This window comes from Schistocerca piceifrons, chromosome X (assembly GCF_021461385.2).
Source record: "Schistocerca piceifrons isolate TAMUIC-IGC-003096 chromosome X, iqSchPice1.1, whole genome shotgun sequence".
Lineage (NCBI taxonomy): Eukaryota > Metazoa > Arthropoda > Insecta > Orthoptera > Acrididae > Schistocerca > Schistocerca piceifrons.
The window spans coordinates 2269639-2297281 of NC_060149.1; the positions used below are offsets into that span (position 1 = coordinate 2269639).

Consider the following 27643-nt stretch of genomic DNA (forward strand, 5'->3'; position numbering starts at 1 on the left):
ACATACAATACCAGGACCAAAAATGATCTGCACAAGGACTTAAAAGCACTTAATTTAGTTCAAAAAGGGGTCCACTACTCAGGAACACTCATCTTCAATAATTTGCCAGCAAACATAAAAAAATTTAGTTACAAATAAACATCAGTTTAAAAGGAGCCTGAAAGACTTACTAGTGGCCAACTCCTTCTACTCCATTGATGAATTTTTTAATAGAAACAAATGATGTATTGTATATATTCATACTATTAGTATTGTTACTTCAGCTTTAAAAAAAAAAAAAAAAAAATTGACATGTTCCACATCCACGAGGGTCTCCTCAGCACCGATATATGGAACAAAAAAATAATCTAATCTAATCAAATCTGTCTCCAGTCAAGCACACATGGAACATTATTGAATGACAACTCCTGGTCATCCACAAACAGCACAGTATTGACCAACCAAGTGCAATGTGGAGAAGGAACGGATCTAGGAGACCAACAGACAGTGAGGGGACAGGAGAACATGAGCACAGATAGGGGACAAGGAGATGGACAGAGATGTGGGAGAGGTAAATGAACAGAGAGATGGGAGAGGAGGAGATGGACAGAGAAAGGAAAGAGGAGAGTGGAGGAGATGGATTGTAGAGAGGGGATGAAGATGGGCTACCTACCCAGGAAAAGCCTGGTACTCAGAGAGAGAGAGAGAGAGAGAGAGAGAGAGAGAGAAAGAGAGAGAGAGAGAGAGAGAGAGAATGATTATAAGTAAGGTACAAAATTAAAAAACAAATCCAATACATTTTGGTTATAAGATAAACACATAAATATAAATATTGTCAATTCAGCTAAATACCTAGGGATTGCAATAACTTAAAATTGCTGAGAGGAAGGCAAGCCAAAGATGGATTTTATTGGTATAACAGAATGTGCAGCAAAGCTACTAAAGAGACTGTGTACATTACAGTTGTCCATCCTCTTCTGTACCACTCTTATGTGGTATGGTATCTGTAGCTGATAGGACTGACAAAAGACATTGTAAAACTTCTAGAAAGGGCAGGTCATTTTGAGGTACTGCAGAACAGAGGAGAGAGTGTCAACAACGTGCACGGCCACCCATATGATAGTTTGCAGGGAGTGGGGAGGGGTGGCTGTATCAGGGGGTATGGAGCATTTTTATTATTTTGTAAGATGAATGGTGACTTGTAAGTAGCCATTAAAACGTTCCAATTCCAGACCTGTTGAAAACTTGCATAATATCGACTTTTAAATCATCTTCTGTGGGGGGAGGGGGGGGGGGGGAACCTGACTACACTATACTTTTTCATTTTCCTGAGACCTGTGTGGGGGTTAGGCAATTTCTTGCACATGCATACGGGTGCCCTTGCTGATACGATACTCAAGTTGGGATGGGTGTTTTCTGTAGTGGCAAGATGTTTTCATAAAATTTCTATCACCTATCAGCAAAAATACTTTGTTGAAAGTCACCTACCGAGACGAAATGACCATCATTATAAAATATGAGATATCAGAACTTGCACAGAATGAGTTGTGTGTTCATTTTTCTCAAATGCTATTTGACAGAGGAAAGGCCAAGAAATAGTCTGAATAGTTCATAGCATCTAAGTGTGAATTGCAGAGTAGTTATGTAGATATGAATGTACAACCCAATGTCTATTCAAATTTTGAATTTGTTAAATATGGTTTGCCTCAAGGATTAGTGCTTGCCACTACTACTCATTTTATGTATACATCAATGATGTGATACTACTGATAAGAGATTTAGCGTCTTCTGCATACATGGCAGCTTTCCCACCTACTATAAATGGAAATACTCTCATGTATGGAGATGACACTTCATTTGTTAACAGTATTGTTTCAACAGATGACTTACGAAAGAAAGCTTCTCTAAATATTAAAAATGGAAACTATACCTAAAATAAGGGAAGGGCAATGTGTCTTGCTCCTACTGTAAGTGTGAACATTTGAGTGTCTGTGTGTATGTAAATGTGTGCACTCCTACTAGAAAAAGAGCAAGTGCTTGAAAGCTAGTATTAACCTCTTCAGGGATATTGACACGTATGTGGCCATTAACATTATGCTGAATATATTGAAGAAAATGAGGTCCTGTAATGGGCAGTGGTTACATTTGTGGCCATTGTGTTCCCATAAGTTGGCTACTGTGTCCCCTAGTTTATTATCTTTGACTGTTATGGAGACATGTTTTTATATCTGTGGATAGTCAGCAGCTGCCTGTTGTTCAGTATGTGCATTTGAAATCATAATTTACACTTTTTTGCAGGAGAATTTTTCGTCTACAATTTTTTATTGTGTGCTTAGGACATTTATTATTATAATGTTACTGTTGAAACAGTGATATCTGGGAACTATTTTGTATAAATCGACTGTTTACTAACGTACACATTTGTGGATGCAGTGCAATAGGTAACATAACCTGAAATACAACGTAACCACCAGTGGCTCAATTATAAAATCCTGTTTTTGTCATTTTGTTACTTTCACTTATTTTACAGTTTCTCTTCCAACATTATTAAAAATGAATTGAAGGAAAACATTAAGCCCACAGGAAATTTTATTCATTTTAGATTCTGTTGATGATGCCAATTGTTCTGATTTGGATGTAATTACAAGTGATGAAGACAGTGATAGTCCTGATTACGATTCTGATGATGACATTGTTGCTAGTGGCAATTTAGCTGTTGATAGCACAATTCAGTCAACAAAAGTGCAGACCAATAGTGCAACAACAAGTTCCACAGTTTCAAATTCTCCAACATCTTCCCATATTATATGGTATCCAAACAAGGACAATGACTTCGTTGGGAACATTCGTGCATTCTGTGGTGTTTACAACAGTAATAGTGACCCTTCAGTAGAAAAGACACCATATTTTTACTGCTGCAACATGTTCACTTCTGAAATAGTGATCCTTCAGTAGAAAAGACACCATATTTTACTACTGCAACATGTTCACTCCTGAAGCACTGGATGTGATAGTTACAAAGACAACATGATATGCTTTTTGAAATGGTGAATGCAATTTCTCTGTTTCAGTAAGTGAAATTCATTGCTTCTTAGCGATTAATTTGATTATGACATACATAAAGTACTCAAACTATCGTATGTACTGGTCAAGTAACCCAGCTTTGAGAATGGATCTTATTGCTGACATTATGTCACTAAAGAGATTTGAAAAAATAAAAATGTATTTACATTTTGTGGACAATGACGAAGTCCCTGAAAACAACACTGACATGTTTGTGAAGGTGAAACTCAGTTTGGACATACTGAAAGAGATATTTTCAGGGACAGTAACTCCTACTGAATATCAATCTATAGTTGAAATGATTATGCCCTTCAAGGGTAGAAACAGGGCAAAACAGTATATAAAGTCTAAACCCAAAAAGTGGGGATTCAAAGCATGGGTACATACTCTAGCTCAGATGGGTACGTGACATTTTTTGAGATGTACCAAGGGACAACGCAGGAACAGAATAACACAATGAGCCCTAACTTTGGTACTATTGGGAACACTATCGTAAGACTGAGCCAGGGGCTAGAAGGAAAGACTCACAAGATCATTCTTGACAATTTATTCACAACAATCCCGTTGCTTTCGTATCTGAAGCAAAAGAAAATTCATGTATTGGGAACCATAAGGTCGAACAGACTGAAGGTTCCAGAGAGTAAATTGACCAACAGCAAAGCTCTAATGAAATCAGGTCGAGGTTCAATGTCTATTGCTACTTCTAATGACAATATTACAGTTATGCAATGGGTGTATAGTAACATTGTCCACATGGTATCTGCCTTTGCTGGAGGGACACCAACTGATACTGTCAAAAGATGGGACGAGAAGAACCATGCTCACATAGATATAGAGGGGCCATATACTGTAGCATGCTACAACAAATTCATGGGCAAAGTAGACATGACTGACCGGATGGTTGCACGCTACCCTCACACAATGAAGAACAAGAAGTTTTATTTGAGAATATTTTTCCACTTTTATAATGTTGTACTAGTAAATGCATGGATTCTTTACAAAAGAGACATTGAAGGAAATATTTCTTTTGTGGAATTCAATGCATCAGTTGCTACAACAGTTATAGAGCTTGGAAACCTGCAAAGGAAGTGTGGCATACCATCAAACACTCCTGACCATGCTCAGTTGAAGAAAAGGCAACGCACTGGATGTTCTGCAGATACAAGACTGGATGGTGTGAGAATCCTCTTAGATGCAGAGATAAAAACTGCAAACGAAGAACAAGATACACTTGCAAAAAATGCAAGGTTCCTGTTCGTCAAGAATGTATGGAGTTCTTCCACAATACATGAGGTGAACAATTTCTTGTTACTTGAATTTTTCCATTGTTTATCAAATTTTTTGATTTCTTTATGTTTTCACCATGTTTGCACTCATGTAACCTGCTATGCACCATGTACACAAATGTGGCCATTTCCTATTTTCATTGTTGTACAGTAAATTGAAGCATTTGTTGAAAAATGTCTTTGTAATGAATTCCTTACATCTCAAACATAAGGGTTAAAAATAACTGTCAAAACTGAAATTATTAAAAAAATTCGTCCCTGAAGAGGTGAACTATTTTTATCGTGTGTTTCTGTGTACCATGCACGAATCCTCTAAAGGTAATTGGTTGCCTTTCCCTTATTTTACATATTTTCCAGCCAGAAATTTCAATTATTGTTACAAAAGATGGAAATGATTACTTGGGTGAAAATAATCTTTTCATAAATGTTAACAAATCTACATACATGCAGATACATCCAGACAAAACACTTAACTTAAGCAATATTACTGTCAAGCTTGGATACTTGGATTTAAAAAGAGGCAGACATTCCTAAGCAAGATGGTGGATAGGTTATTTGACATGGGATAATCATATAAATAACATATGTGGTAAAATGAATTCAAACATATTTATGACGAGTACAAATTTGGAAATTTGTGGTAAGGGCTATGGGACCAAACTGCTGAGGTCATCAGTCCCTACGCTTACACACTACTTAAACTAACTTACGCTAAGGACAACACACACGCCCATGCCCGAGAGAGGACTTGAATCTCTGACAGGGGAAGCTGCACAAAGTGACAAGGCGCCTCAGACCATTCGACTACCCCGTGCAGCGAGTAAAAATGTCAAGAGCAATAAACACCCAAACATTATTAAAAAAGTAATATGGACTAGTCCACTAAAAAAATATATCGTATGGTATTCTGGTCTGGGGAAATACTGCACATGTGCACATACTAACATTACTAAAGCTACAAAAGAAAGCTGAAAGATGTATAGCACAATTATCTCGTAGAGATTCCTGCTGTAATAACTTCGGGCACCTAAACATATTATCATTATCACCAATATACATATATGAAACAATTGTTTCTGTAAAACTAACAATGCTTCATCATTAATGAAAGAGATTTATGATTATAAGAGAGGAAGTAAATATGATTGTGATGTTAAAGGAAATTGGCTCAAATTAACTGACAAAGAGGCTAGAAATGCAAGATGCTTTTTATAGAACAGTTTGCCATGCTTTGTACAGATCTAAATCTACATGACTACTCTGCAATTCACATTAAAGTGCTTGGCAGAGGGTTCATCGAACCACAATCATACTATCTCTCTACCATTCCACTCTCGAACAGCGCGCGGGAAAAACGAACACCTAAACCTTTCTGTTCGAGCTCTGATTTCTCTTATTTTATTTTGATGATCATTCCTACCTATGTAGGTTGGGCTCAACAAAATATTTTCGCATTCGGAAGAGAAAGTTGGTGACTGAAATTTCGTAAATAGATCTCGCCGCGCCGAAAAACGTCTTTGCTTTAATGACTTCCATCCCAATTCGCGTATCATATCTGCCACACTCCTCCTCCTATTACGTGATAATACAAAATGAGCTGCCCTTTTTTGCACCCTTTCGATGTCCTCCATCAATCCCACCTGGTAAGGATCCCACACCGCGCAGCAATATTCTAACAGAGGACGAACGAGTGTAGTGTAAGCTGTCTCTTTAGTGGACTTGTTGCATCTTCTAAGTGTCCTGCCAATGAAACGCAACCTTTGGCTCGCCTTCCCCACAATATTATCTATGTGGTCTTTCCAACTGAAGTTGTTCATAATTTTAACACCCAGGTACTTAGTTGAATTGACAGCCTCGAGAATTGTACTATTTATCGAGTAATCGAATTCCAACGGATTTCTTTTGGGACTCATGTGGATCACCTCACGCTTTTCGTTATTTAGCGTCAACTGCCACCTGCCACACCATACAGCAATCTTTTCTAAATCGCTTTGCAACTGATACTGGTCTTCGGATGACCTTACTAGATGGTAAATTACAGCATCATCTGCGAACAACCTAAGAGAACTGCTCAGATTGTCACCCAGGTCATTTATATAGATCAGGAACAGCAGAGGTCCCAGGACGCTTCCCTGGGGAACACCCGATATCACTTCAGTTTTACTCTATGATTAGCCGTCTATTACTACGAACTGCGACCTTCCTGACAGGAAATCACTAATCCAGTCACACAACTGAGATGATACCCCATAGGCCCGCAGCTTGATTAGAAGTCGCTTGTGAGGAACGGTGGCAAAATCCTTCCGGAAATCCAGAAACACGGAATCAACTTGAGATCCCCTGTCGATAGCGGCCATTACTTCGTGCGTTGCACAAGAACGATGTTTTCTGAAACCCTGCTGATTACATGTCAATAGATCGTTTCCTTCAAGGTGATTCATAATGTTTGAATACAGTATATGCTCCAAAACCCTACTGCAAACTGACGTTAATGATATAGGTCTGTAGTTAGATGGATTACTCCTACTACCCTTCTGAAACACTGGTGCGACCTGCGCAATTTTCCAATCTGTAGATACAGATCTATCGGTGAGCGAGCGGTTGTATATGATTGCTAAGTAGGGAGCTATCGTATCAGCGTAACCTGAAAGGAACCTAATCGGTATACAATCTGGACCTGAAGACTTGCCCGTATCAAGTGATTTGAGTTGCTTCGCAACCCCTAAGGTATCTACTTCTAAGAAACTCATGCTAGCAGCTGTTCGTGTTTCAAATTCTGAAATACTGAATTTTCTCATTTTGAGGAGACAGACGGAGTGATCTGTTTTACTTGCTGCAAACATTCTAAAGCGAAGATTGCATAAATAATTCTTTACTTAAGACAATCAGTTTCCACAGACTTTGCTGTCATCTTCATATCTGTAACAAAGCACATATACGTGGAACATGTCTTTTTCATATCCAGTACTGCATAGGTTTGCTTCAATGCCTGGCAGGGCACAATTTGATTGAGTTTTCTCATTTTAAAAATTGCCCAAGTCCATTACAATGCACGATGGACATGAATGGATGCAGGTGATAAGACAGGATGCTTAAGGATGTGTACCTGTCACAGTAAGTGCACATGCCCCACGCCATTACAGAGCCTCCACCAGCTTGAACAGTCCCCTGCTGTCATGCGGGGGTCTACGGATTCGTGAGGTAGTCTCCATGCCCGTACACGTCCATTCACTCGATACAATTTGAAACGAGACTCGTCCAACCAAGCAACATATTTCCAGGCCTCAACAGTCCAATGTCGGCATTGACGGGCCCAGGCGAGGCATGAGGGTTTGTGTCGTGCAGTCATCAAGGGTACACGAGTGGGCCTTCGGCTCTGAAAGCCCATATCGATGATGTTTCGTTGAATGGTTCGCATGCTGACACTTGTTGATGGCCCAGCACTGAAATCTTCAGCAATTTGCAGAAGTGTCGCACTTCTGTCATGTTGAACGATTCTCTTCAGTCGTCGTCGGTCCCATTCTTGCAGGATCTTTTTCCGGCCACAGCGATGTCGGAGATTTGATGTTTCACCAGGTTTGTGATATTCACGGTAGACTCGTGAAATGGTCGTACGAGAAAATTCCCACTTCGTCGCTACCTCGGAGATACTGTGACCCGTCGCTCGTGCGCCGACTATAACACCACGTTCAGACTCACTTAAATCTCGATAACCTGCCGTCGTAGCAGCACTAAAATATCTAACAACTGCGCCAGACACTTGTCGTCGTATCTAGGCGTTGCCGACTGCTGCGCCATATTCTGCCTGTTTTCATATCTCTGTATTTGAATACGCATGCCTATACAATTTCTTTGGCACTTCAGTGTAGTAGCATGTGAAGGGCATAAGCATTATGCACATTTACCACCTCTGTTCGAGCACACAATCTAGTACTTGGTGAGATTGTAGATAATATGTGGATACTGTATCTTGGCAGTTTGCTGATTGTGTAAACAAATAAAACTTAAGACAGTCCAAGATGAGAGGAGTGGTGTGGGGGAACAAGCCCTGCCTCCCTCTAACAAGGCTGGCTGCCTACATCCACATCCTGTGCTTCTGCGAAAGCAGAACTAACATAATAATCAAACGGATCACTGATCCCTTCTGGTGATGTGCGAGACCTATTTGAACCCCGGGATGGACCAGCACTAGTCTCTTCCCTCATTTCAAAATAAGAAAAGGAAACAAAGAACAACACATAAAACAAAGCAAAGTGGAGTACACAAAGCATTTAGTTACGACTACAGTGCAATTGTTTGCTACGCCCAACCTCTACTGGTATCTCGGGCAACCATATATCAAAATAGCCCGCACTTAAATCTGCCATACAAAAGTATCCATAACACCTGCATGAAGAGCATCTGAAATTGGTTCTGGATCCAGTCTTCAGCAATGTCCTATTCAACCACAGTGGTGAAAAACAAAATGCAGGTGGATGTCATCATGTAACGAAATTGTCTCAACAAACAACATACTGTGTTATCAACACCTGATGGCTGTTTGCGTGCGCGCGTGTGTGTGTGTGTGTGTGTGTGTGTGTGTGTGTGTGTGTGTGTGTGTAACATATGTTCAGAATGTTAGTACACCTAATTTCAAGTAAAATCAGAAAAGTAAAAAAGAAAGATTAGAATGTAGCAGCCTGTTGACGCAAGGAGATGGAGTGGAGTAAGGCTGGAAAAGGAAATAAATTGTCCATTTCAAAGGAATCATCCCAGCTTTTCCCTTAATCAGTTTAGGAAAACTACAGGAAACCTGAATCAGGATGACCTAATGGAGATTAGAATCCCACTTCTTCTGAATGCAAATCCCGTGTCTTACCACTGTGCCATCTCAGGAGAAATGGGTCATTCCCATCAAAAGAGAGCACGAGTATCACTGTACGTACTACCATGGTAGAATATGCTCCTGCTTTATTTCCAGAAGGAAGTTGCCCCACTTCGATTTCTCATTCACGTTAAATTTATGTGGGGCCAACATGTTTAATCAAGAGTCCCTACTTTGGGGAAAAAACTTTCTAACATCTGCACGGTAATGCAGAAGTTGTTACAGGCATCCACTCATTTACCACACGTCTTCTGCTCCTTCATTGGTCCAGTGTTCACGGATGTTGCTGCAATGACATCTTCAATGAAGAATGCTGTTGACAGTTGTTGTTCTCAGTAGCAATGATGTTGCAACTGTGTGTGTGGAGATCTGGGAATTCTCTTTACAAGGCTGTCTACAGCAGAATTTATTATTCTCAAGAGGACTGTGTGCTTAAACAGATGGAGGCTTTACCTCCATGTGCACTCATGTTCTGCCAAATTCACTGCCTTATTGGTGCTCTTTACACATGACAAGCAGTGACATAATAATTCACACACAAACGGTCGGATCCCCGAGTCCAAACTTTGGCAAATTACCACATTGCCATTATCTTGTGCACTGATTAACCATGCTCATGAGCATTATTGATAATGGCAACAAGGCAGTTTGATTGTGCCCATTGGAGACTGATAACAAGCTGTACACTTGCGAATCACTTAGTCATCAAATAAACTGTGAGAATCTCAACACCACCACACACACACACACACACACACACACACACACACACACACTCTTTTATATCATAGAGCGATTTTCTGCAAATGTTTGACTGTCGAGGTGCACATATTTTTTTGTTTGGTTAATGTTACTTTTTATAACTGCATTCGATAGCTCTTGAGAAGACAATTACAGTGATATAACATTTGTTAATGTTGACACTGAAATCTGTGGTAAAAAATAAGTCCCAGAGTTTGACAGCATGGTGGCCGGAATTGGCATTAGTGGTGCAAACACAGCCGAGCAGAACTCTTGTGCTACGCTGTGTCAGAATGTCAACATATTTGCCCGTTTACTTTTCCGTACAGCAGGTCACTCATTTCTGCTTCGACATTCGTTGTGTGCAGACGTGTACACCAATGAAGAGAAGTTGGATATGCTATTTTTGTATGGTGAATGTAAAATAAATGCAATAAAAATAGTACAGCAGTATAAGGTTATCTACCTAGATGGCCAATGTCCGACGCACCAGGCAATTGCACGCATTATTAAAATGCTAATGTGGACAGGCTACTCGAACGGCAAAGACAGAACAAAAAGACGACTGCAATTGACAGAGAACACAAAGAAGCTGTTCTGGCTACAATGCTAATGAATCTGCACAGTGCCAAAGAATGTGGAATCAGCCAAATGAGTGTCATTCACATCCTGAATCGACAGAATCTCCATTCCTGTCATCCGTCACTACATCGGGCACTCGATAACTACGATTTGTGATGTTGAATGTCGTACAGAATTTTCTGTTTGCCATTTCGCAACTGAGAGATGACCTTACATTTTTCCAACATGTGCTCTTTACCGATGAAGCAACAATTACTAACTACGCTAATGTAAATTTGCATAACATGCTCTAATGGGCAGCCTAAAATCCACATTAGCTTTGTCAGATGCAACATCAATGGCTGTGGAACATAAAAGTATGGTGCGGCATCATAGGAAATTACATTGTTGGTCCTTACTGTATCTCAGGCATTCTAAATTGACATGGGTATACACACTTTATGGCAAACATTCTGCTGGTTCTCCTAGAAGAGGTGCCACTGGATATTCAACAGAGTATGTGGCTGCAACATGACAGTTGTCCATTTCACTTGTCCTGTATTGCAACGCAAATACTGAATGTGAACTTTCCTGGACATCGGATAGGATGAAATTCTGTTGTCAAATGGCCTGGAAGGTCACCCAATTTGACTCCTCTCGATTTCTTTTTTCTTTCTATTTTTGGAAAACACTCGTGAATGCTATCTATGATGAATCCCCAACTACGCCAGACAATGTATGTCATCGAATCACCTGTGCATGCTCTACCATATCATCCACTGTAATTACGTATGTTCATTGTTTTTTCGAATGGCGATCGCAAATGTGCCTTTCAGTCCATGTTTTTTTTAAGACAAAACTTATGTTGTGAGATTGGGGTGGTTACCAAATCATTGTTAGTAAATTGTTTATTTCATTTACCTGTGTATGAAATAGGATTGCAATGTTACATAAATTGACACTGTGTATTCAATGTAGCAGGTAACATTGTCATTATGTGCTTACGTTCTGTATGAAATGACATTTCACTAAAAAGAATATTTATTTTGTGGTGTACAAGTGGTCACCAAAGTATGTTTAATAAAATGATTATTTTAATGAATGTATCCTATGTTGTTGTTGTTGTTGTCTTCAGTCCTGAGACTGGTTTGATGCAGCTCTCCATGCTGCTCAATCCTGTGCAAGCTTCTTCATCTCCCAGTAACTACTGCAACCTACATCCTTCTGAATCTGCTTAGTGTATTCATCTCTTGGTCTCCCTCTGCGATTTTTACCCTCCATGCTGCCCTCCAATGCTAAATTTGTGATCCCTTGATGCCTCAAAACATGTCCTACCAACCGATCCCTTCTTCTAGTCAAGTTGTGCCACAAACTTCTCTTCTCCCCAATCCTATTCAATACCTCCTCATTAGTTATGTGATCTACCCACCTTATCTTCAGCATTCTTCTGTAGCACCACATTTCGAAAGCTTCTATTCTCTTCTTGTCCAAACTAGTTATCGTCCATGTTTCACTTCCATACATGGCTACACTCCATACAAATACTTTCAGAAACGACTTCCTGACACTTAAATCTATACTCGACGTTAACAAATTTCTCTTCTTCAGAAACGATTTCCTTGCCATTGCCAGTCTACATTTTATATCCTCTCTACTTCGACCATCATCAGTTATTTTACTCCCTAAATAGCAAAACTCCTTTACCACTTTAAGTGTCTCATTTCCTAATTTAATTCCCTCAGCATCACCCGATTTAATTTGACTACATTCCATTATCCTCATTTTGCTTTTGTTGATGTTCATCTTATATCCTCCTTTCAAGACACTGTCCATTCCATTCAACTGCTCTTCCAAGTCCTTTGCTGTCTCTGACAGAATTACAATGTCATCGGCGAACCTCAAAGTTTTTACTTCTTCCCCATGAATTTTAATACCTACTCCAAATTTTTCTTTTGTTTCCTTTACTGCTTGCTCAATATACAGATTGAATAACATCGGGGAGAGGCTACAACCCTGTCTCACTCCTTTCCCAACCACTGCTTCCCTTTCATGCCCCTCGACTCTTATAACTGCCACCTGGTTTCTGTACAAATTGTAAATAGCCTTTCGCTCCCTGTATTTTACCCCTGCCACCCTCAGAATTTGAAAGAGAGTATTCCAGTTAACATTGTCAAAAGCTTTCTCTAAGTCTACAAATGCTAGAAATGTAGGTTTGCCTTTTCTTAATCTTTCTTCTAAGGTAAGTCGTAAGGTTAGTATTGCCTCACGTGTTCCAACATTGCTACGGAATCCAAACTGATCTTCCCCGAGGTCCGCTTCTACCAGTTTTTCCATTCATCTGTAAAGAATTCGTGTTAGTATTTTGCAGCCATGACTTATTAAACTGATAGTTTGGTAATTTTCACATCTGTCAACACCTGCTTTCTTTGGGATTGGAATTATTATATTCTTCTTGAAGTCTGAGGGTATTTCACCTGTCTCATACATCTTGCTCACCAGATGGTAGAGTTTTGTCATGACTGGCTCTCCCAAGGCCATCAGTAGTTCTAATGGAATGTTGTCTACTCCCGGGGCCTTGTTTCGACTCAGGTCTTTCAGTGCTCTGTCAAACTCTTCACGCAATATCTTATCTCCCATTTCGTCTTCATCTACATCCTCTTCCATTTCCATAATATTGTCCTCGAGTACATCGCCCTTGTATAAACCCTCTATATACTCCTTCCACCTTTCTGCCTTCCCTTCTTTGCTTAGAACTGGGTTGCCATCTGAGCTCTTGATTTTCATGCAAGTGGTTCTCTTTTCTCCGAAGGTCTCTCTAATTTTCCTGTAGGCAGTATCTATCTTACCCCTAGTGAGACAAGCCTCTACATCCTTACATTTGTCCTCTAGCCATCCCTGCTTAGCCATTTTGCACTTCCTGTCAATCTCATTTTTGAGACGTTTGTATTCCTTTTTGCCTGCTTCATTTACTGCATTTTTATATTTTCTCCTTTCATCAATTAAATTCAATATTTCTTCTGTTACCCAAGGATTTCTATTAGCCCTCGTCTTTTTACCTACTTGATCGTCTGCTGCCTTCACTACTTCATCCCTCAGAGCTACCCATTCTTCTTCTACTGTATTTCTTTCCCCCATTCCTGTCAATTCTTCCCTTATGCTCTCCCTGAAACTCTCTACAACCTCTGGTTCTTTCAGTTTATCCAGGTCCCATCTCCTTAAATTCCCACCTTTTTGCAGTTTCTTCAGTTTCAATCTGCAGTTCATAACCAGTAGATTGTGGTCAGAGTCCACATCTGCCCCTGGAAATGTCTTACAATTTAAAACCTGGTTCCTAAATCTCTGTCTTACCATTATATAATCTATCTGATACCTTTTAGTATCTCCAGGATTCTTCCAGGTATACAACCTTCTTTTATGATTCTTGAACCAAGTGTTAGCTATGATTAAGTCATGCTCTGTGCAAAATTCTACAAGGCGGCTTCCTCTTTCATTTCTTCCCCCCAATCCATATTCACCTACTATGTTTCCTTCTCTCCCTTTTCCTACTGACGAATTCCAGTCACCCATGACTATTAAATTTTCGTCTCCCTTCACTACCTGAATAATTTCTTTTATCTTGTCATACATTTCATGTATCCTATAAGATATAGTTTAGAGCAGTGTAGGTAGAGACAGTTGTCCGACAGCTGTCTGTTTACGTAAGAAGCACAAGGCCACATACAGGATAAGATAGGTCAAATCTTCCTGCTAACATTTAGATATTTAATACAGTGTTACTTTCTGCAGTCTATAAGAGGCCTTTATTTTTGAGGAATGAACAGTTGATTTCTATCTTTCAGCTCACGTAAATCTGGGAGGATACACAAATGTGAAATAGTTTTCCTAATCCCTTTGTGAGTCGCTAGATTCTAGCCTGTGCCGTATTTCCATATACAACATTCGTAGGTGAACCTGCATCTAAGCTTTATGCTCATAGCACAGACCTACCTTACGGTATACAGTTACGCAATCTGCTCCGAGACACCTGCTTGCCAGTGTTTGCACAGCAAATGCTGTTTCTGGCCCCTGTGCTCTCACATTCTGGGATATTTCTCAAATTTTTTATGATAGGTTTCAATGTCAACATTAACAAATGCTATATCATTGTAATTGTCTTCTCAAGAGCTATCGAGTGCAGTTGTAAAAAGTATACAATTCCATTTAGAAAAATGTACTTACTTCAGTATCTCAGTTGACACCAGCACTAAGAACATAAACTAAACAAAAGCATAAGTGCCTCTCGACTCTCTTACATTTGCCGAAAACTGGTATAATACTGTCTGGTCAAAACCACAATCAAGTCAAAATCTGAAAGTAGGGTCATCGATGAAGTAGAACACTTAGCACTGAAAGTACATTTATTACTGACACTAACATACAGATAGAACAGCACTGCCTCCTGGATGGATGATGCTACAGTTTATACATACATCTAATATTCCAGGATATATAAACATTACAAACATAATAAACTTCGAGAACTTTCTAGAAAAGATGAATAATAAATCTTTGCTGGTGATCAGATCTGAACTGGTGACCCACAGCATGCAGACAGAGATGCTAACCGCGACCCCATATTGCATGCAGCACAGCTTGTCACAATATCATACTATTACGAACTGGCTGCCTTTTACTATATGAAAATCTACATTGACTGAGATTAAATATTGAAAGTCTGTGAGACACTTTGGCAGATATGACACATAATGGTCTTTCATCAATAATTTATTATTGGCAGGAAAAAGTATATAATGAATGATGATTGTCTACAATCTCCTATTTACACACCCCTTGTGAGAATGCCTGGTATTTACTTGCCACTTCCTTTAAATTTCATATAAGTTTCACATCATTCATATGCTTCCTTGCAAGTGCTTTAATTTTCTGAAATAACAATGCCTTTGACAAATGTTGCTAATGTTCCTTATTCCTCTTTGTGTAACCAATGAAATAACCAAGTCAAACACTTCTTACAAACAATATTCATTTTCCAGCTTGTCAGGGAACGAAAAACATCAAGGCTGTAAAAAAATTGCAGTTCTTCAAAATTTCAAGACATTACTTATTTCTTGAAAATTTTGTTTTTATTATAACTGATTCTTCAGTTAAAACAGCATGCTCCACACATAAACTTCCCCCCCCCCCTCCCCACACACACACACACACACACACACACACACACACACACACACCTACACACACCTGCATGCACGTGCACTGATAGAGATAGATAGATAGATAGATAGATAGATAGATAGAGAGATAGTAGCATTGTACTCATCTTGGTATATTGGCAAACAAAACTTCAAAGCTCCAAAACTGAGCAACACTGAGATGTAACTGTATGAAAACTGAATAAGTATCGGGATTTACTGTGCTGCCTAAGCCAAGGTCATATCTGGGAAGCTCTGGTACAATGCAGAAGAATGACTGGTGATTAAGGACAGTTCTGAGATCATCAAAACATTAACAGTGGAGATTGACATAACCACCTGAATAAGTTCAAAATGTATCATCTCTGAGATGTACAAGTTTCAGCTTGTCTTCAGTTCATCATTCTGCGCTTCCTTCCAATTCTGGTCCAGTGTGCTTTGTTTACAGTTGTCCAATATTCACAGATAACTAAATGGATCAATTATATCTATATAAATTCTGACTAGCTTGTATAATAATAAAGATTAACACAGTAGATATAATTGTTTTTCAAATAATCTCTGGTCTTATACATTCCAGCAACAGTCACTGCTATGATGCCTAATACTCATGGCCCAGTCATCACATGAAGTGCAGAGAAACACACACTATCCCTGTTCAACAGATTTTAAACACTACCCTCCCCCCCTTTTTGGGATGGGTGGGTATGATACCCAAGAAACTATTCTGAATAATAAGTAGAGGTGATATATGAACAAAACCAGCACAATTATTTTATGTATAAAATATATGAAATTAATTTTATTATATTCATGTTTAGATTACAAATATTGTTTTAAGGCCAACAATGCTATTAAAGCAAAAAATGTCACAACATTGTACCAACAACTGTTATACAAAGATATTCAGTCTGAAAATATTTAAACTGTAATTGAGCTTGAAAACACTTACTGGAATAAGCAGCATTTATGTTGTTAACCGTTAACAACTACCATATGGGTTCTGCAGTGTTGAGACATATTTCAGTTATTTTACATTAGCAGAAAGTCTGAAAGTAAACAGACTTCACTCTAATAATCCATGTCTCACTAAAATTAACATATAGTGTTGTTTCTGTTCTCTTCATACATAATTGCTGGTTCCTAAAAGTTTTCAGGGTAATTCACTGCAGGTAGACAATAACTTTTACAATCTATGATATAAAAAATTTGTCCAAAACAAAATTATTAGAAAGTGATGAAAATAGTTAACAATAAATGAATAAAATTTCATAAAAATAAACTTCAGAATGCTGGAATTATGAAACTTGTGAAATGGATGATGGAGTGTGCGATACTGATTTCAGTAAACAGCACACCTCTCTACTTTTTTTATTCTACACACATTAAATTTAATCAGTATGTTGGCCAACACGCTGTACAGTTCTGGGGAAAATGTCATTGGCACTGAAATTCGAGTAACTAAACTGCCAAAGGACTACTAACACCTGAAATCTGTACGTGTAGGTATTCACCATCTACACATACAAGGGAGATGACATATCAGGTAAGCATTAGATCACACACGTACTCACATTACATGAAACATACAATTATGAGGAAATTGAGTTAAAAAAAGTGGGCACCTCAAACTACTTTGAAAGAATGCAAGAATTCTATAATAAACTGTCAATAACAATTCAATGCATAAGGTGCAGGTGCACAGCATTTGGCAATATTTAACGACATATTAATCACAGAAATACATTAAAATGAATAATAATTACATTATAAAGACTAGGGAAATCTAAACAACTTTCTCTAAAATGAACAGTTTGGATTTATTAGTAAGGCTTACAATTTCAATCTTGAGGAACAAAGCTTTTGCAATAATGACATCTACATAAAAAAAGACAGTAACAGCACCAAGAACAAAATGTTACAAAAACCATTTACATAAGAATGTTACAAACTCTTTGATTACAGGTCAATGAAAATAATTTCTGACATTTACAGAAATACATCTGGAGTCATGCAACCCCCTTGATAGACAGTTATCTATTTCTTCTTTAATTTTCAGTGTGTTTGAAGGCTGTTAAATGTTTCATGCAGCAATGTCAGTTGTGTCATGGATTTAAAAAATGATAATCATGCTATGCCTGAAGAAACTATGCTATATTACGGAAAATACACAAAGATGGGACAGGGGGAGGCACATTTACAATGATCCAATTCTCTTACTCTACCACTCTTCAGGCTTCCAATTAAATACCAATCACTGGAAGACGTATGAGACTTTGGTTACATGATATGAATAGTAGTGTATCTTCTTGTTCCTATTTCAAACATCCACAGTGAGTGCTAGTACTATGTATGTTTCAAAACTCTAGCATGACCAACATATGCAAGATCCACCTGTATACAACAGGATACAGAAAGTAAAAATCTTCTTTTTTGTATACTGAGTTCTCAACATGGAAAAGTTATATAATAGGAAAATACACTTATATGGTTGTCAAGCAAATGAATGTTATACATAGTCATATCGCTACTATCACTACCACTTCCCATACAAAGTCTACGGCCTGTATTAAACACTTTTCAAAACAGTTTAAAAGTTGTGTTTGAGAAGGATGTTTTCCCCATAAAGCCATTCAAGCTAGTAAATCAATCAATAAGCCAGAGTTGCTCCATAAGCAAGCACTTTCTTACACAGCCTCACAAAGCTGAGAGAGTTACATTCATTCACACGTACACTGTTTTCCACAAAGCTCATATTCAGGAATACCGAGTGATTTAAAGAGCTTTATTCCATATGTATTCCGCTTCACAACCTCGGCATGAATACTAGATGGCAGCTTGCAGTCAGTCACTGATTTACACAAAGATATAAATTAGTGGGATGACCTGCAGCTAGCATATAACAGCTGACATGGCTGCTCTCTGTCACTTCTTTGTTTACACTTTGTGTCAATCAGATGACTGTAATTGTGCATACTGTACCTGAGACCAACAGAAATTATTGGATTTTGACTATGGCTGTTTGTTTCATGACTCCGATTGCCTCTTTCTTACCCATCTACGTTCAGAATTCGTTACCGATTCTAGGCTCCGTATTACAGGATCGCATTGCCCTTGCTCACATGTTGTTTTAACCTTATTTACGATGATCTTGCTCATCCCAATCACTGTTATTATTTTGAATGTATCTGTGTTTAAGTGAATATATTTAATGCAGCACAATAAATAAGTTAAACAATGACTCGAGAGTGGAAATAGCAAAAGAAAGATATGCTCTGCAGAAGTTTTTTTTCCCTTTTTTCATAAGTAAATAAATCAATCAATTGAAGACGTAACATTGAGATGAAAGAACATGAAAAATTAATACCTGTATAATACAAAAAGGCTTAATCTCTACTGCCACTATTACCATTAACAATAACGGCAGCAGTAGCATAAGCAATAATTCTTGCTGTGTTTCTCAATTGCACGTTATTAATGGCCTCCCCTTCCCCACCATATACAGTGTAAAATTTAGATTTCTCCTACTCAATTATGCAACTTTACTTGTATACTTGCATATAAGCATATCATTACAACTATGAACAGTCTTATCTTTCATTATCATTTATTAAGAATATTTTGAAAAAGACAGAATTGCTACTCGCTGTATAGGTGACACGCTGCGGTGCAGTCAGTCATCATCATCCATGTCTGCAACTCAGCGTGTCATATTTATGGTGAGTAACAATCTATCCTTTTCATAATATTGTTGATATTCCAACCTGGACTTTCCATTGTTTGATTAGCATAAATTCACTAATCTGTCTCTAAACACCACAGAATAGCTTCTCTAAGTACTGTTTCTGAACATATGTATCTTATGCTCCACCACAAGTAAAATGTGTTACAGAACATATTCAATAACTATATATGACAATGTATGGTAAACAACTTACTCAAAATATTAAAACATCTTATGATTGTGCAAAGTAGCACATAGCCGTTTCAAGTTACTCTAATTGAATATACCAACTTATTTGGCTGTAAGACAACATCCTTAATGGTTTTACCAATTATGTTCTAAAAAGAAACGATTACTGTTTCTTTTGCAACAGTTTAATCTGAAGTTACAATTGCTTAAAATCTTCTAACTCATTTCCTAAAGTACTGATAATAAGGGTAACCTCAACTCAAAATGACAGATAGTATCAGTTTCTTTTCAATTAAGTACTTGCCATATCTTACATATATAATGATTCATGCGTATGTTAGTAATTCAGAGGAGTGTAAGGTCTGTCTTCCATTTCAGGTAGGATAGGATGTATATGATTCGTTATCAAGTAACTCTAAGAAGATCAGTGTGTTGCATAAATATACATGGTTACCATAAATGTAGCTGAAATTTGTAAATGTTCACTGCAAGGAAGCCACCATTTGTAAAGGTATCAGTGTTTTATAAGACTTTCCTGTGTTATGAGCAATACATTCTAAAAACAGAGATAAGCAAAAACTATTATTTGAGGTGCAAGCAGAAAGAAAATACACTTATTTCTGCTGATTTTAAAATCATAAGAATCACAACTATAATGAAATTTTAAGCATTTGTTTATAAACTTTGATTAAGAAAGTGTGGGATTGTACACGTTCAATGGTGACATTTTCTGGTGGTGTACTTGCCCCTGATTTAATATGACACTGAAGCTTACCTTGTCCGCTAGCCACTGAAAAGGATGTGTGTGCTTTGATATGCTTGGTGATTTTTAACATATGGAATGAAGAATTTGCTTACATTTTGCATTAAGAATGATGTAAATTGCACCACCACATTGGAAATGTTGAATGTTGTTTTTGCTGGAACTTCTATGAATAAAACAATTGGTAAAAATGTTTATACAATGGCCATTAACACACTGAAGACAATAAAAAACAATGTAAAAAATGAAGAAAATGATTATTGATGACAAAGTTTGCAAATTATTTGGCTAACATAAAGCAAAATGTTTTTGCAGGTATCAGGCATGAAATGTACGGTAGCAAACTTTATTCAGCAGCTCGTCACTTCTGACAAAAAGCAATTCCAATTGAACACTGTTTAGGAGATGATGAATGAAGTTCATCATGATCCAGAACTGCTCAAATTCTGGTGATGAAACGTGTGTGTGTGTGTGTGTGTGTGTGTGTGTGTGTGTGTGTGTGTGAAGATGAAACTCATCAAATTCAACTGGATTTGAAGGTTGTGCACACTGTGTTCTTCAATCTCAATGGTGTAGAACACTTGAGTTCTTGCAACAAGATTGTACAGTCACTAAGTGCCAAGAAGTTCTATGCCACTTTTGCGAAACTCGGGTTTTTGGTGAAAATAAAAATTCCATAATTTTTTTATCAAACTCTGTATAGGTGAAGGTCCTATTACAAATAAAACTTCATTGAATTTCTCAGGCTGGTTTCATATTACTTTACATTTTAAAGGTGACCACCTTGAAGTGAATATACCAAGCTAATTTTTTTTAAATTCAAGATGATAAACCATTGTTATATAAACAGTCTTCTTAGTGTAATACTTATTTGTTCACATTCATTCATTCTTTCATTATAAATCTTCAAAATAAAAAATAAAACTGTGAAAAATGAAAGATATAAAATCTTAGTAAAGTCATTCGGAATTGATAACAAATGATTTACTGTAAAAAATTACGGTGTATCTAGTTTACACACATCAGAAATAATAAATAAATAAATATATGTTTTCTTGAAACTTATTTGCTCTTTTACTTAGCAATTTAGAATGTAAAGGGTCTAAAATACTGAACAAATGTATACTACAACAACTTAAAAAATCAAGATACCTCTACTCTGTATGCATAAAATCCAATACCCAGTGTGAATGAAGATGTCAACACATTCTCATAAAAGTCTGTACAATATAATTTTTGATGGGATCACAATGGTAACTATAGCCCCACATCACTATGACTGCAACTGGACATAGTTAGCAGGGAACAGGCCATACTGTCCCCTACAATACCCTCTCCACCAACCTTCATCTATCTGCAATGGAGAAAATAATGACCATTATTTAAAACTGAATAATGTACACATGATAAAACCTCAGTTAAGGATGCGAAGTACTGACCATTTCTATTCCTGTAATGATGTCATCTGGATCAAAGGATATTTCATCTTCAGCAGCTGGAATAAAGACAATGGAAAGAAATAAAATATAAAACAATTACTTTTGTATCAGTATATGATACTAAAGACGATTTCTGCACAGCACAGTGTGACAGACAAATGATAATAAGAGTGACACTAGCTGTAAGCTACATGTCTTTACTCAATAATATTCTGACTGTATCATCATTCAAAGGCTTTGTTATATTTAGCTTTCTATTGATGATATGACTTAAACGCAAAAAAGTCCTGGAAGAATACATAAAAATAAAGGTACCACTCTCCACATAGTTCAGGACAGAGTGGCTGACAAGCACATAAACACAACTGAAATTGTTGCCAAGATTTTACACAATTTCCTTCCCCGACTTAACAGAAATATATGTTTTATTTTACACGCGCACGCACTCGCGGACACACGGCGGGGTGGGAGGGGGGGTGGGGGGGGAGTGAGTGAGTGAGTGAGTGAGTGAGTGAGTGGAGTGAGAGTGAGAGTGAGAGAGAGAGAGAGAGAGAGAGAGAGAGAGAGACGTGGGGGGGGGGGGAGAGAGAGAGAGAGAGAGAGAGAGAGAGAGAGAGAGAGAGAGAGAGAGAGAGAGATGTGAGGAGGAGTGTGGGGGGGGGGAGAGAGAGAGAGAGAGAGAGAGAGAGAGAGAGAGAGAGATGTGGGGGGGGGGAGAGAGAGAGAGAGAGAGAGAGAGAGAGAGAGAGAGAGAGAGAGAGAGAGAGAGGGGGGGGGGGAAGCAACAGTTTCAAACTTGTTTACGTACTTGCCAACTGCTCAATAACCCTGGTATGCAGTGGGTTGTTATCATTATTCTTCCATTATTTGATTTCAATACAAAATATAGCATACATTCAATTTTCATATAATCCTGTGCCTATTTCTTTTGACATTTAGATGGGACCACAATGTACCCATAGTTTAATTTCAAATCCCTAAGACTGTATCTGGCCATAGTAGGTAGAGAACAACCTATAACATCTGCTCCAATAATCTATTCAACAACCTTTATACATATGCAAAAGTAAAAAATGATGATGATGATGATGATGATGAGTTGGGTCCTTTAATATACACGATGCCTCGTTCACATCTCCCACTAAAAAATTCTCAAAACGGATTTTGCACCTCCATTATGACTTGCGTAGTTTGCATTTTTATAATCAGAATCCTCTTTCATGAAATGCATACTGTTGTAATAAGATCCACGAGTGCTGCTGTTTTAAATATCTTCTTGTCGGAAAATAAAATGCAAAAAAAGCATCTATGGTGGGTCTTATTACAACAGTATGCATTTCATACAATTTATTCAGGTTGCCGTACAGCATACACGAGAAATGTTTCTTTTTCTTTTGACCACAAGAAATCACTACTTACAGTCACCTGTGTGATGGAGTTTAAATATCCAAGGTGCTACACGACTGTGAATGGGACAATGTGTTCGTGTACACGGTTTAACCCGTCAACATGCCTCAAATAGTGACTTCAAGCACAGACAGTGTGCACAATGTCGGCATGGGAAGCTGCCCACCAAATCGGAATTCAGCACAGCAGTGTCATTCGAACATTCAACTGCTTTTGTGAGACATAAAACTTTGAAGATCTACATTTCAGTGGACATCCATAGTCAAAAACACATTGGACACTATCCACAAATTAAGATTCATTGGTACCCTGTAGGGAATGCAACACAAATGAGTAATATCTGATTGGAGGCAACTAGGAGGCCTTTGTATACTCGGACAGTACGCAGTAATCCCCATGTGATCAATACAACCTCTAGGCATAAGTTATGAGCAACAGTAATAATAACCCCTACCCTTACCTTTTGCACAGTAGGTGGATGAGGGAACACCTGGAATGGAACTAGGAACAATGGTGTCAACTTCTCTTCATCAGTGAGAGCAGGAATTATTGTCTGATGCTCAATCATCATACACGGTGGCCAGATAATAATGTATGAGTCAGATATGCAGTCGCATAGCTTCGGGGACTGATCTTCAACATATTGACTAACCTCGGAACTGACATTTCTACAACGTGTCGGTCTTTCGAGATGATAATGCGGGAACATACCGCAACTACCTCACGAACACCCTCCTACAAAAAGTCACGAATTAAACAAATGGAATGGCCTGTGGTTTCTGCTGACAAGAACCTGACAGGGCATGCTCGGAACCTGTTGATACTTGGGGTGTGTCATTACATGAACACTTCACACAATCTAGATGACATCAGGAGAGCCACTTTCGAAGAGTGGAAAAACTTGAGCAGCGACATCTTGACCGTCTTGTGAACAGCGTGCACAAGAAGGATATAAGCATGTTACAATGCTTGGGTTGGAGTAAATCAGTACTGAATGGATTGGAGCAAATCAGTATTGAATATAACCGAGCAGTAAATTCTGATTTCACAGATTCACAGTTATTTTTTAATTACATACAAGTTGTTCTTTCATTCCTCGCTCGCCTCGAATTTACATCGACGCCTGTTCTGAGACGTATTCGATGTGAAAAACTTTTTATGAATGTGTTAGAATGAAAAATAAAAACAAACTGAAATAATTGTGGAGACAAACTAACTCTACAAAATTTAATTTGTAACTTTTTAATGAAGCTCCATGCCACACATGTATGGTGCAAACACCACCTGTCCTGTAGTTCTCAAGACATTTCTTGCCAGCTTCCTTGCAGCATGTTTAGTGTTACTATTACAAAACCATCCCTAGTTCTGCTCTGTAATTAATGGGTAGCCTTATCTTGATACCACAGTCACCTTTATGTGATTACAAACAGCAGTTCAAGACATTTAATACAAAGAATGTGTTAACAAGAAAATGTGCTCACTGCAGGCAAATTATTTGCAAACATTCATATTGTAATTGGCTAGGTAGGTGATCTTCATCCTGATAGAAGGTAACTACGGATTACAGGTCACATTTAATATTCTCAGATATATACGGTATTTTATTTACTGTACATTCAGATAAACTTGACGAATTGCGTTGTGGGTGTCTCTGAGAAAACTTCTACAAATTTTCTCATACTTCACCATTCTAGAAATTACTGCCTGTTCCTGTTTATTACAAGTAGCAAGAAACATATGTAACAATGACTTGATTGTTTACACACAATGTGGATCACATTCATGTTCTGGTAACTTATTTTCTCTAGAACTGTCAATGCTATTACCCGAAACTACATATACTGGCATCAACTGCCATTAACAAATCGAAGTCCTGCTACCTCGCAGATCATTGTATAATTGTATTTCACAAACAGATATATTTAAGCTGTTGTTTCATACAGTATAAAATAGACTCCCTTGTTTCTGCAATAACTTTAACAAGTTTAAAGGCAGCTACATTAATGCTATGGAGGAAAATGCAAAAAAAAATTCCCAGCATTAAAATATCTGTTGGCTGATGAGAGATCATGTAAACTTTTTCTAACAGTAAGTCAATAATCTACATGCACACACTAAAATTGAACATTTGTCAAAAGAGCGTATGCGAGAAGCAGGCTTCTACCTGCAAGGTAAATGATATGCAACTAAAGGATTCTACAAGGAATACACCTTGACCATAAGGGGAGAGGGAGAGGGGGGGGGGAGAGAGAGAGAGGGAGAGGGGGGGGGGGGGAGGAGAGAGAGAGAGAGAGAGAGAGAGAGAGAGAGAGAGAGAGAGAGACCGACCTTGGTATATCTTCTTCACTAAAACTGAAAGCAATCTCTGTAAAGACTACAACAATTTAACAATAGTACAGATACATGGGTACAGTTGGTGACTTGCTAGGTTTTAAGAGTGAGTGAAGAAATTTACTGTCTGCTAATCTTTTTCAGCTCTACTGTAGTGGATATTTACATGAATTTTTAAAGGTAGTTATGTACTTGGTAACAACATAAATCATATTACGACTAAACAATAATATTTCATGTATTTAATCATTATATAGTATTACAATTAAATAAAGGCTCATTTTTGGCCCCTACCCATAACTCAGAGTCAGGTCCATGCAATGCTATTTATATAATGTAAAATTTAATGTAAAGGTAAGTTCACTATATTACTAACCATCACTTGCTTTGTACATTTACAATGATGTTATACATTGTGAGTCCTAGTGATGAGTGCATTTTCACAAGATTTACAAGAACTAGAGAACCAACTAGCAATGGTATTGTTGAACTAAATAGTTTGGTTTTCACATGAACTCACTAAAGAAAACAATGAAAACTTAAAACTATGAGATAGTGAGTGTGATCAAATCGCAATTCTTCAGATTAAATGTACAATTATTTTATCATTGGGATGTCTGCGCCTGGCAGCTGAGTGGTCAGCGCGACAGAATGTCAATCCTAAGGGCCCGGGTTCGATTCCTGGCTGGGTCTGAGATTTTCTCCACTCAGGGATTGGGTGTTGTGTTGTCCTAATCATCATCATTTCATCCCCATGAACAAGTAAGTGGCGTCAAATCAAAAGACTTGCACCCGGCCCTAGCCACACGAAAAAAAGTCATTGGGATACTCAAATCAATACTCAACATTTATAGGCTGTCAGCTACACAACATTGTTTGCTACGCACTAAATTAGATAAAGAATGTACAGCACATACTACTTCCCACCCAACCAACGCACATATCAATTGATAGGATATATACCTGGGGAAAGAAAAGGTTTTGTGAAACACCACCACCACCACCACCACCACCACTACTACTACTACTACTACTACTACTAATAATAATAATATAAATATGCCCGTCCACAATGGTAACAACACTGCTAGCCACACGGAAAATAATTTAAATCCAAATAGAGGTGTTTTGCAGGATATGCTTCCTGCAACCACCCTAGAAGGAAAACAAAGACAGAGGATGAGATGGTCAGATGAAGAAAACAGGAGAGAAAAAACTGAAAAATACATCCAACAGGCTGAGGAAGTCAAGGACATGTGGCATCAGGATAAAGTTGACATTATACCAATTATACTATCAACTACAGGAGTCATACCACACAATATCCACCAGTACATCAACGCAATACAGCTACATCCAAACGTATATATACAACTACAGAAATCTGTAATTATTGATACATGTTCAATTACTCGAAAGTTCCTAAATGCAATGTAACATATACTGTACAGTTAAAAGGAAGTCACGCTTGATGAAGGTCCGCGTCACTTTCCATTTTTAACCAGACATAACGTCTGAGAAAGGAAAGATAATAATAATAATAATAATAATAATAAAATAATAATAATATCATCCATAAAAGCAAATGTGATTTATGAGCATTTGAGACTACAGTAAGGAAAATGATTTTAGATTCTGTTCTAGATTTTTCATCCCATGTGAAAGAATCTTAGTTCTTACCGTGAACTCAAGGTACAAAACATATACCTTGATAAATGCTCATGCTCCCACTAACAGTGAAAACAAGAAAATTTCTCATACAGTAGAAGACTTTTGGAAAACACTAGAGGAAACTAAAAGCAGATCCTAAAACCCTGCGTGAAATCTTACTAATTGATTTTAATGGACAGGCTGGCATGGAGAAGAAATACAGAGCAATAGTAGGACTTCAACCAGTGCATTGTCAGACAAATAAGAGTGGAGAATTTATAACAAGCTTTTGCACATCATCTGTGTTGTGTGTTATGTCTACAAAGTTTACAAGACAGCTACCCAGAAAAGAAAATCTGAAGATCCCCTAATCCACTACTAGGGGAATTTCAGATTGATTATGTAGCACTTACTGCAAAGGAATATGCGTCAGACGAACCATGGATCTTGCTGT

At 37.9% G+C, this 27643-nt stretch overlaps 1 protein-coding gene across 1 annotated transcript in view; it reads right to left on the reverse strand.

Moving 5' to 3' along the window:
• Positions 1-20824: 20824 nt before the first annotated feature.
• Positions 20825-27643, reverse strand: part of LOC124721371 (src substrate cortactin) — a 135403-nt gene continuing 128584 nt past the window's right edge. The window contains exons 11-12 of the mRNA XM_047246304.1: positions 21802-21857; positions 20825-21716 (exon numbers count right to left, since the gene is read on the reverse strand). Coding sequence (XP_047102260.1) covers positions 21636-21716; positions 21802-21857 — 137 coding nt within the window. The 3' untranslated portion in view covers positions 20825-21635. The remainder of the gene's footprint in view (positions 21717-21801; positions 21858-27643) is intronic.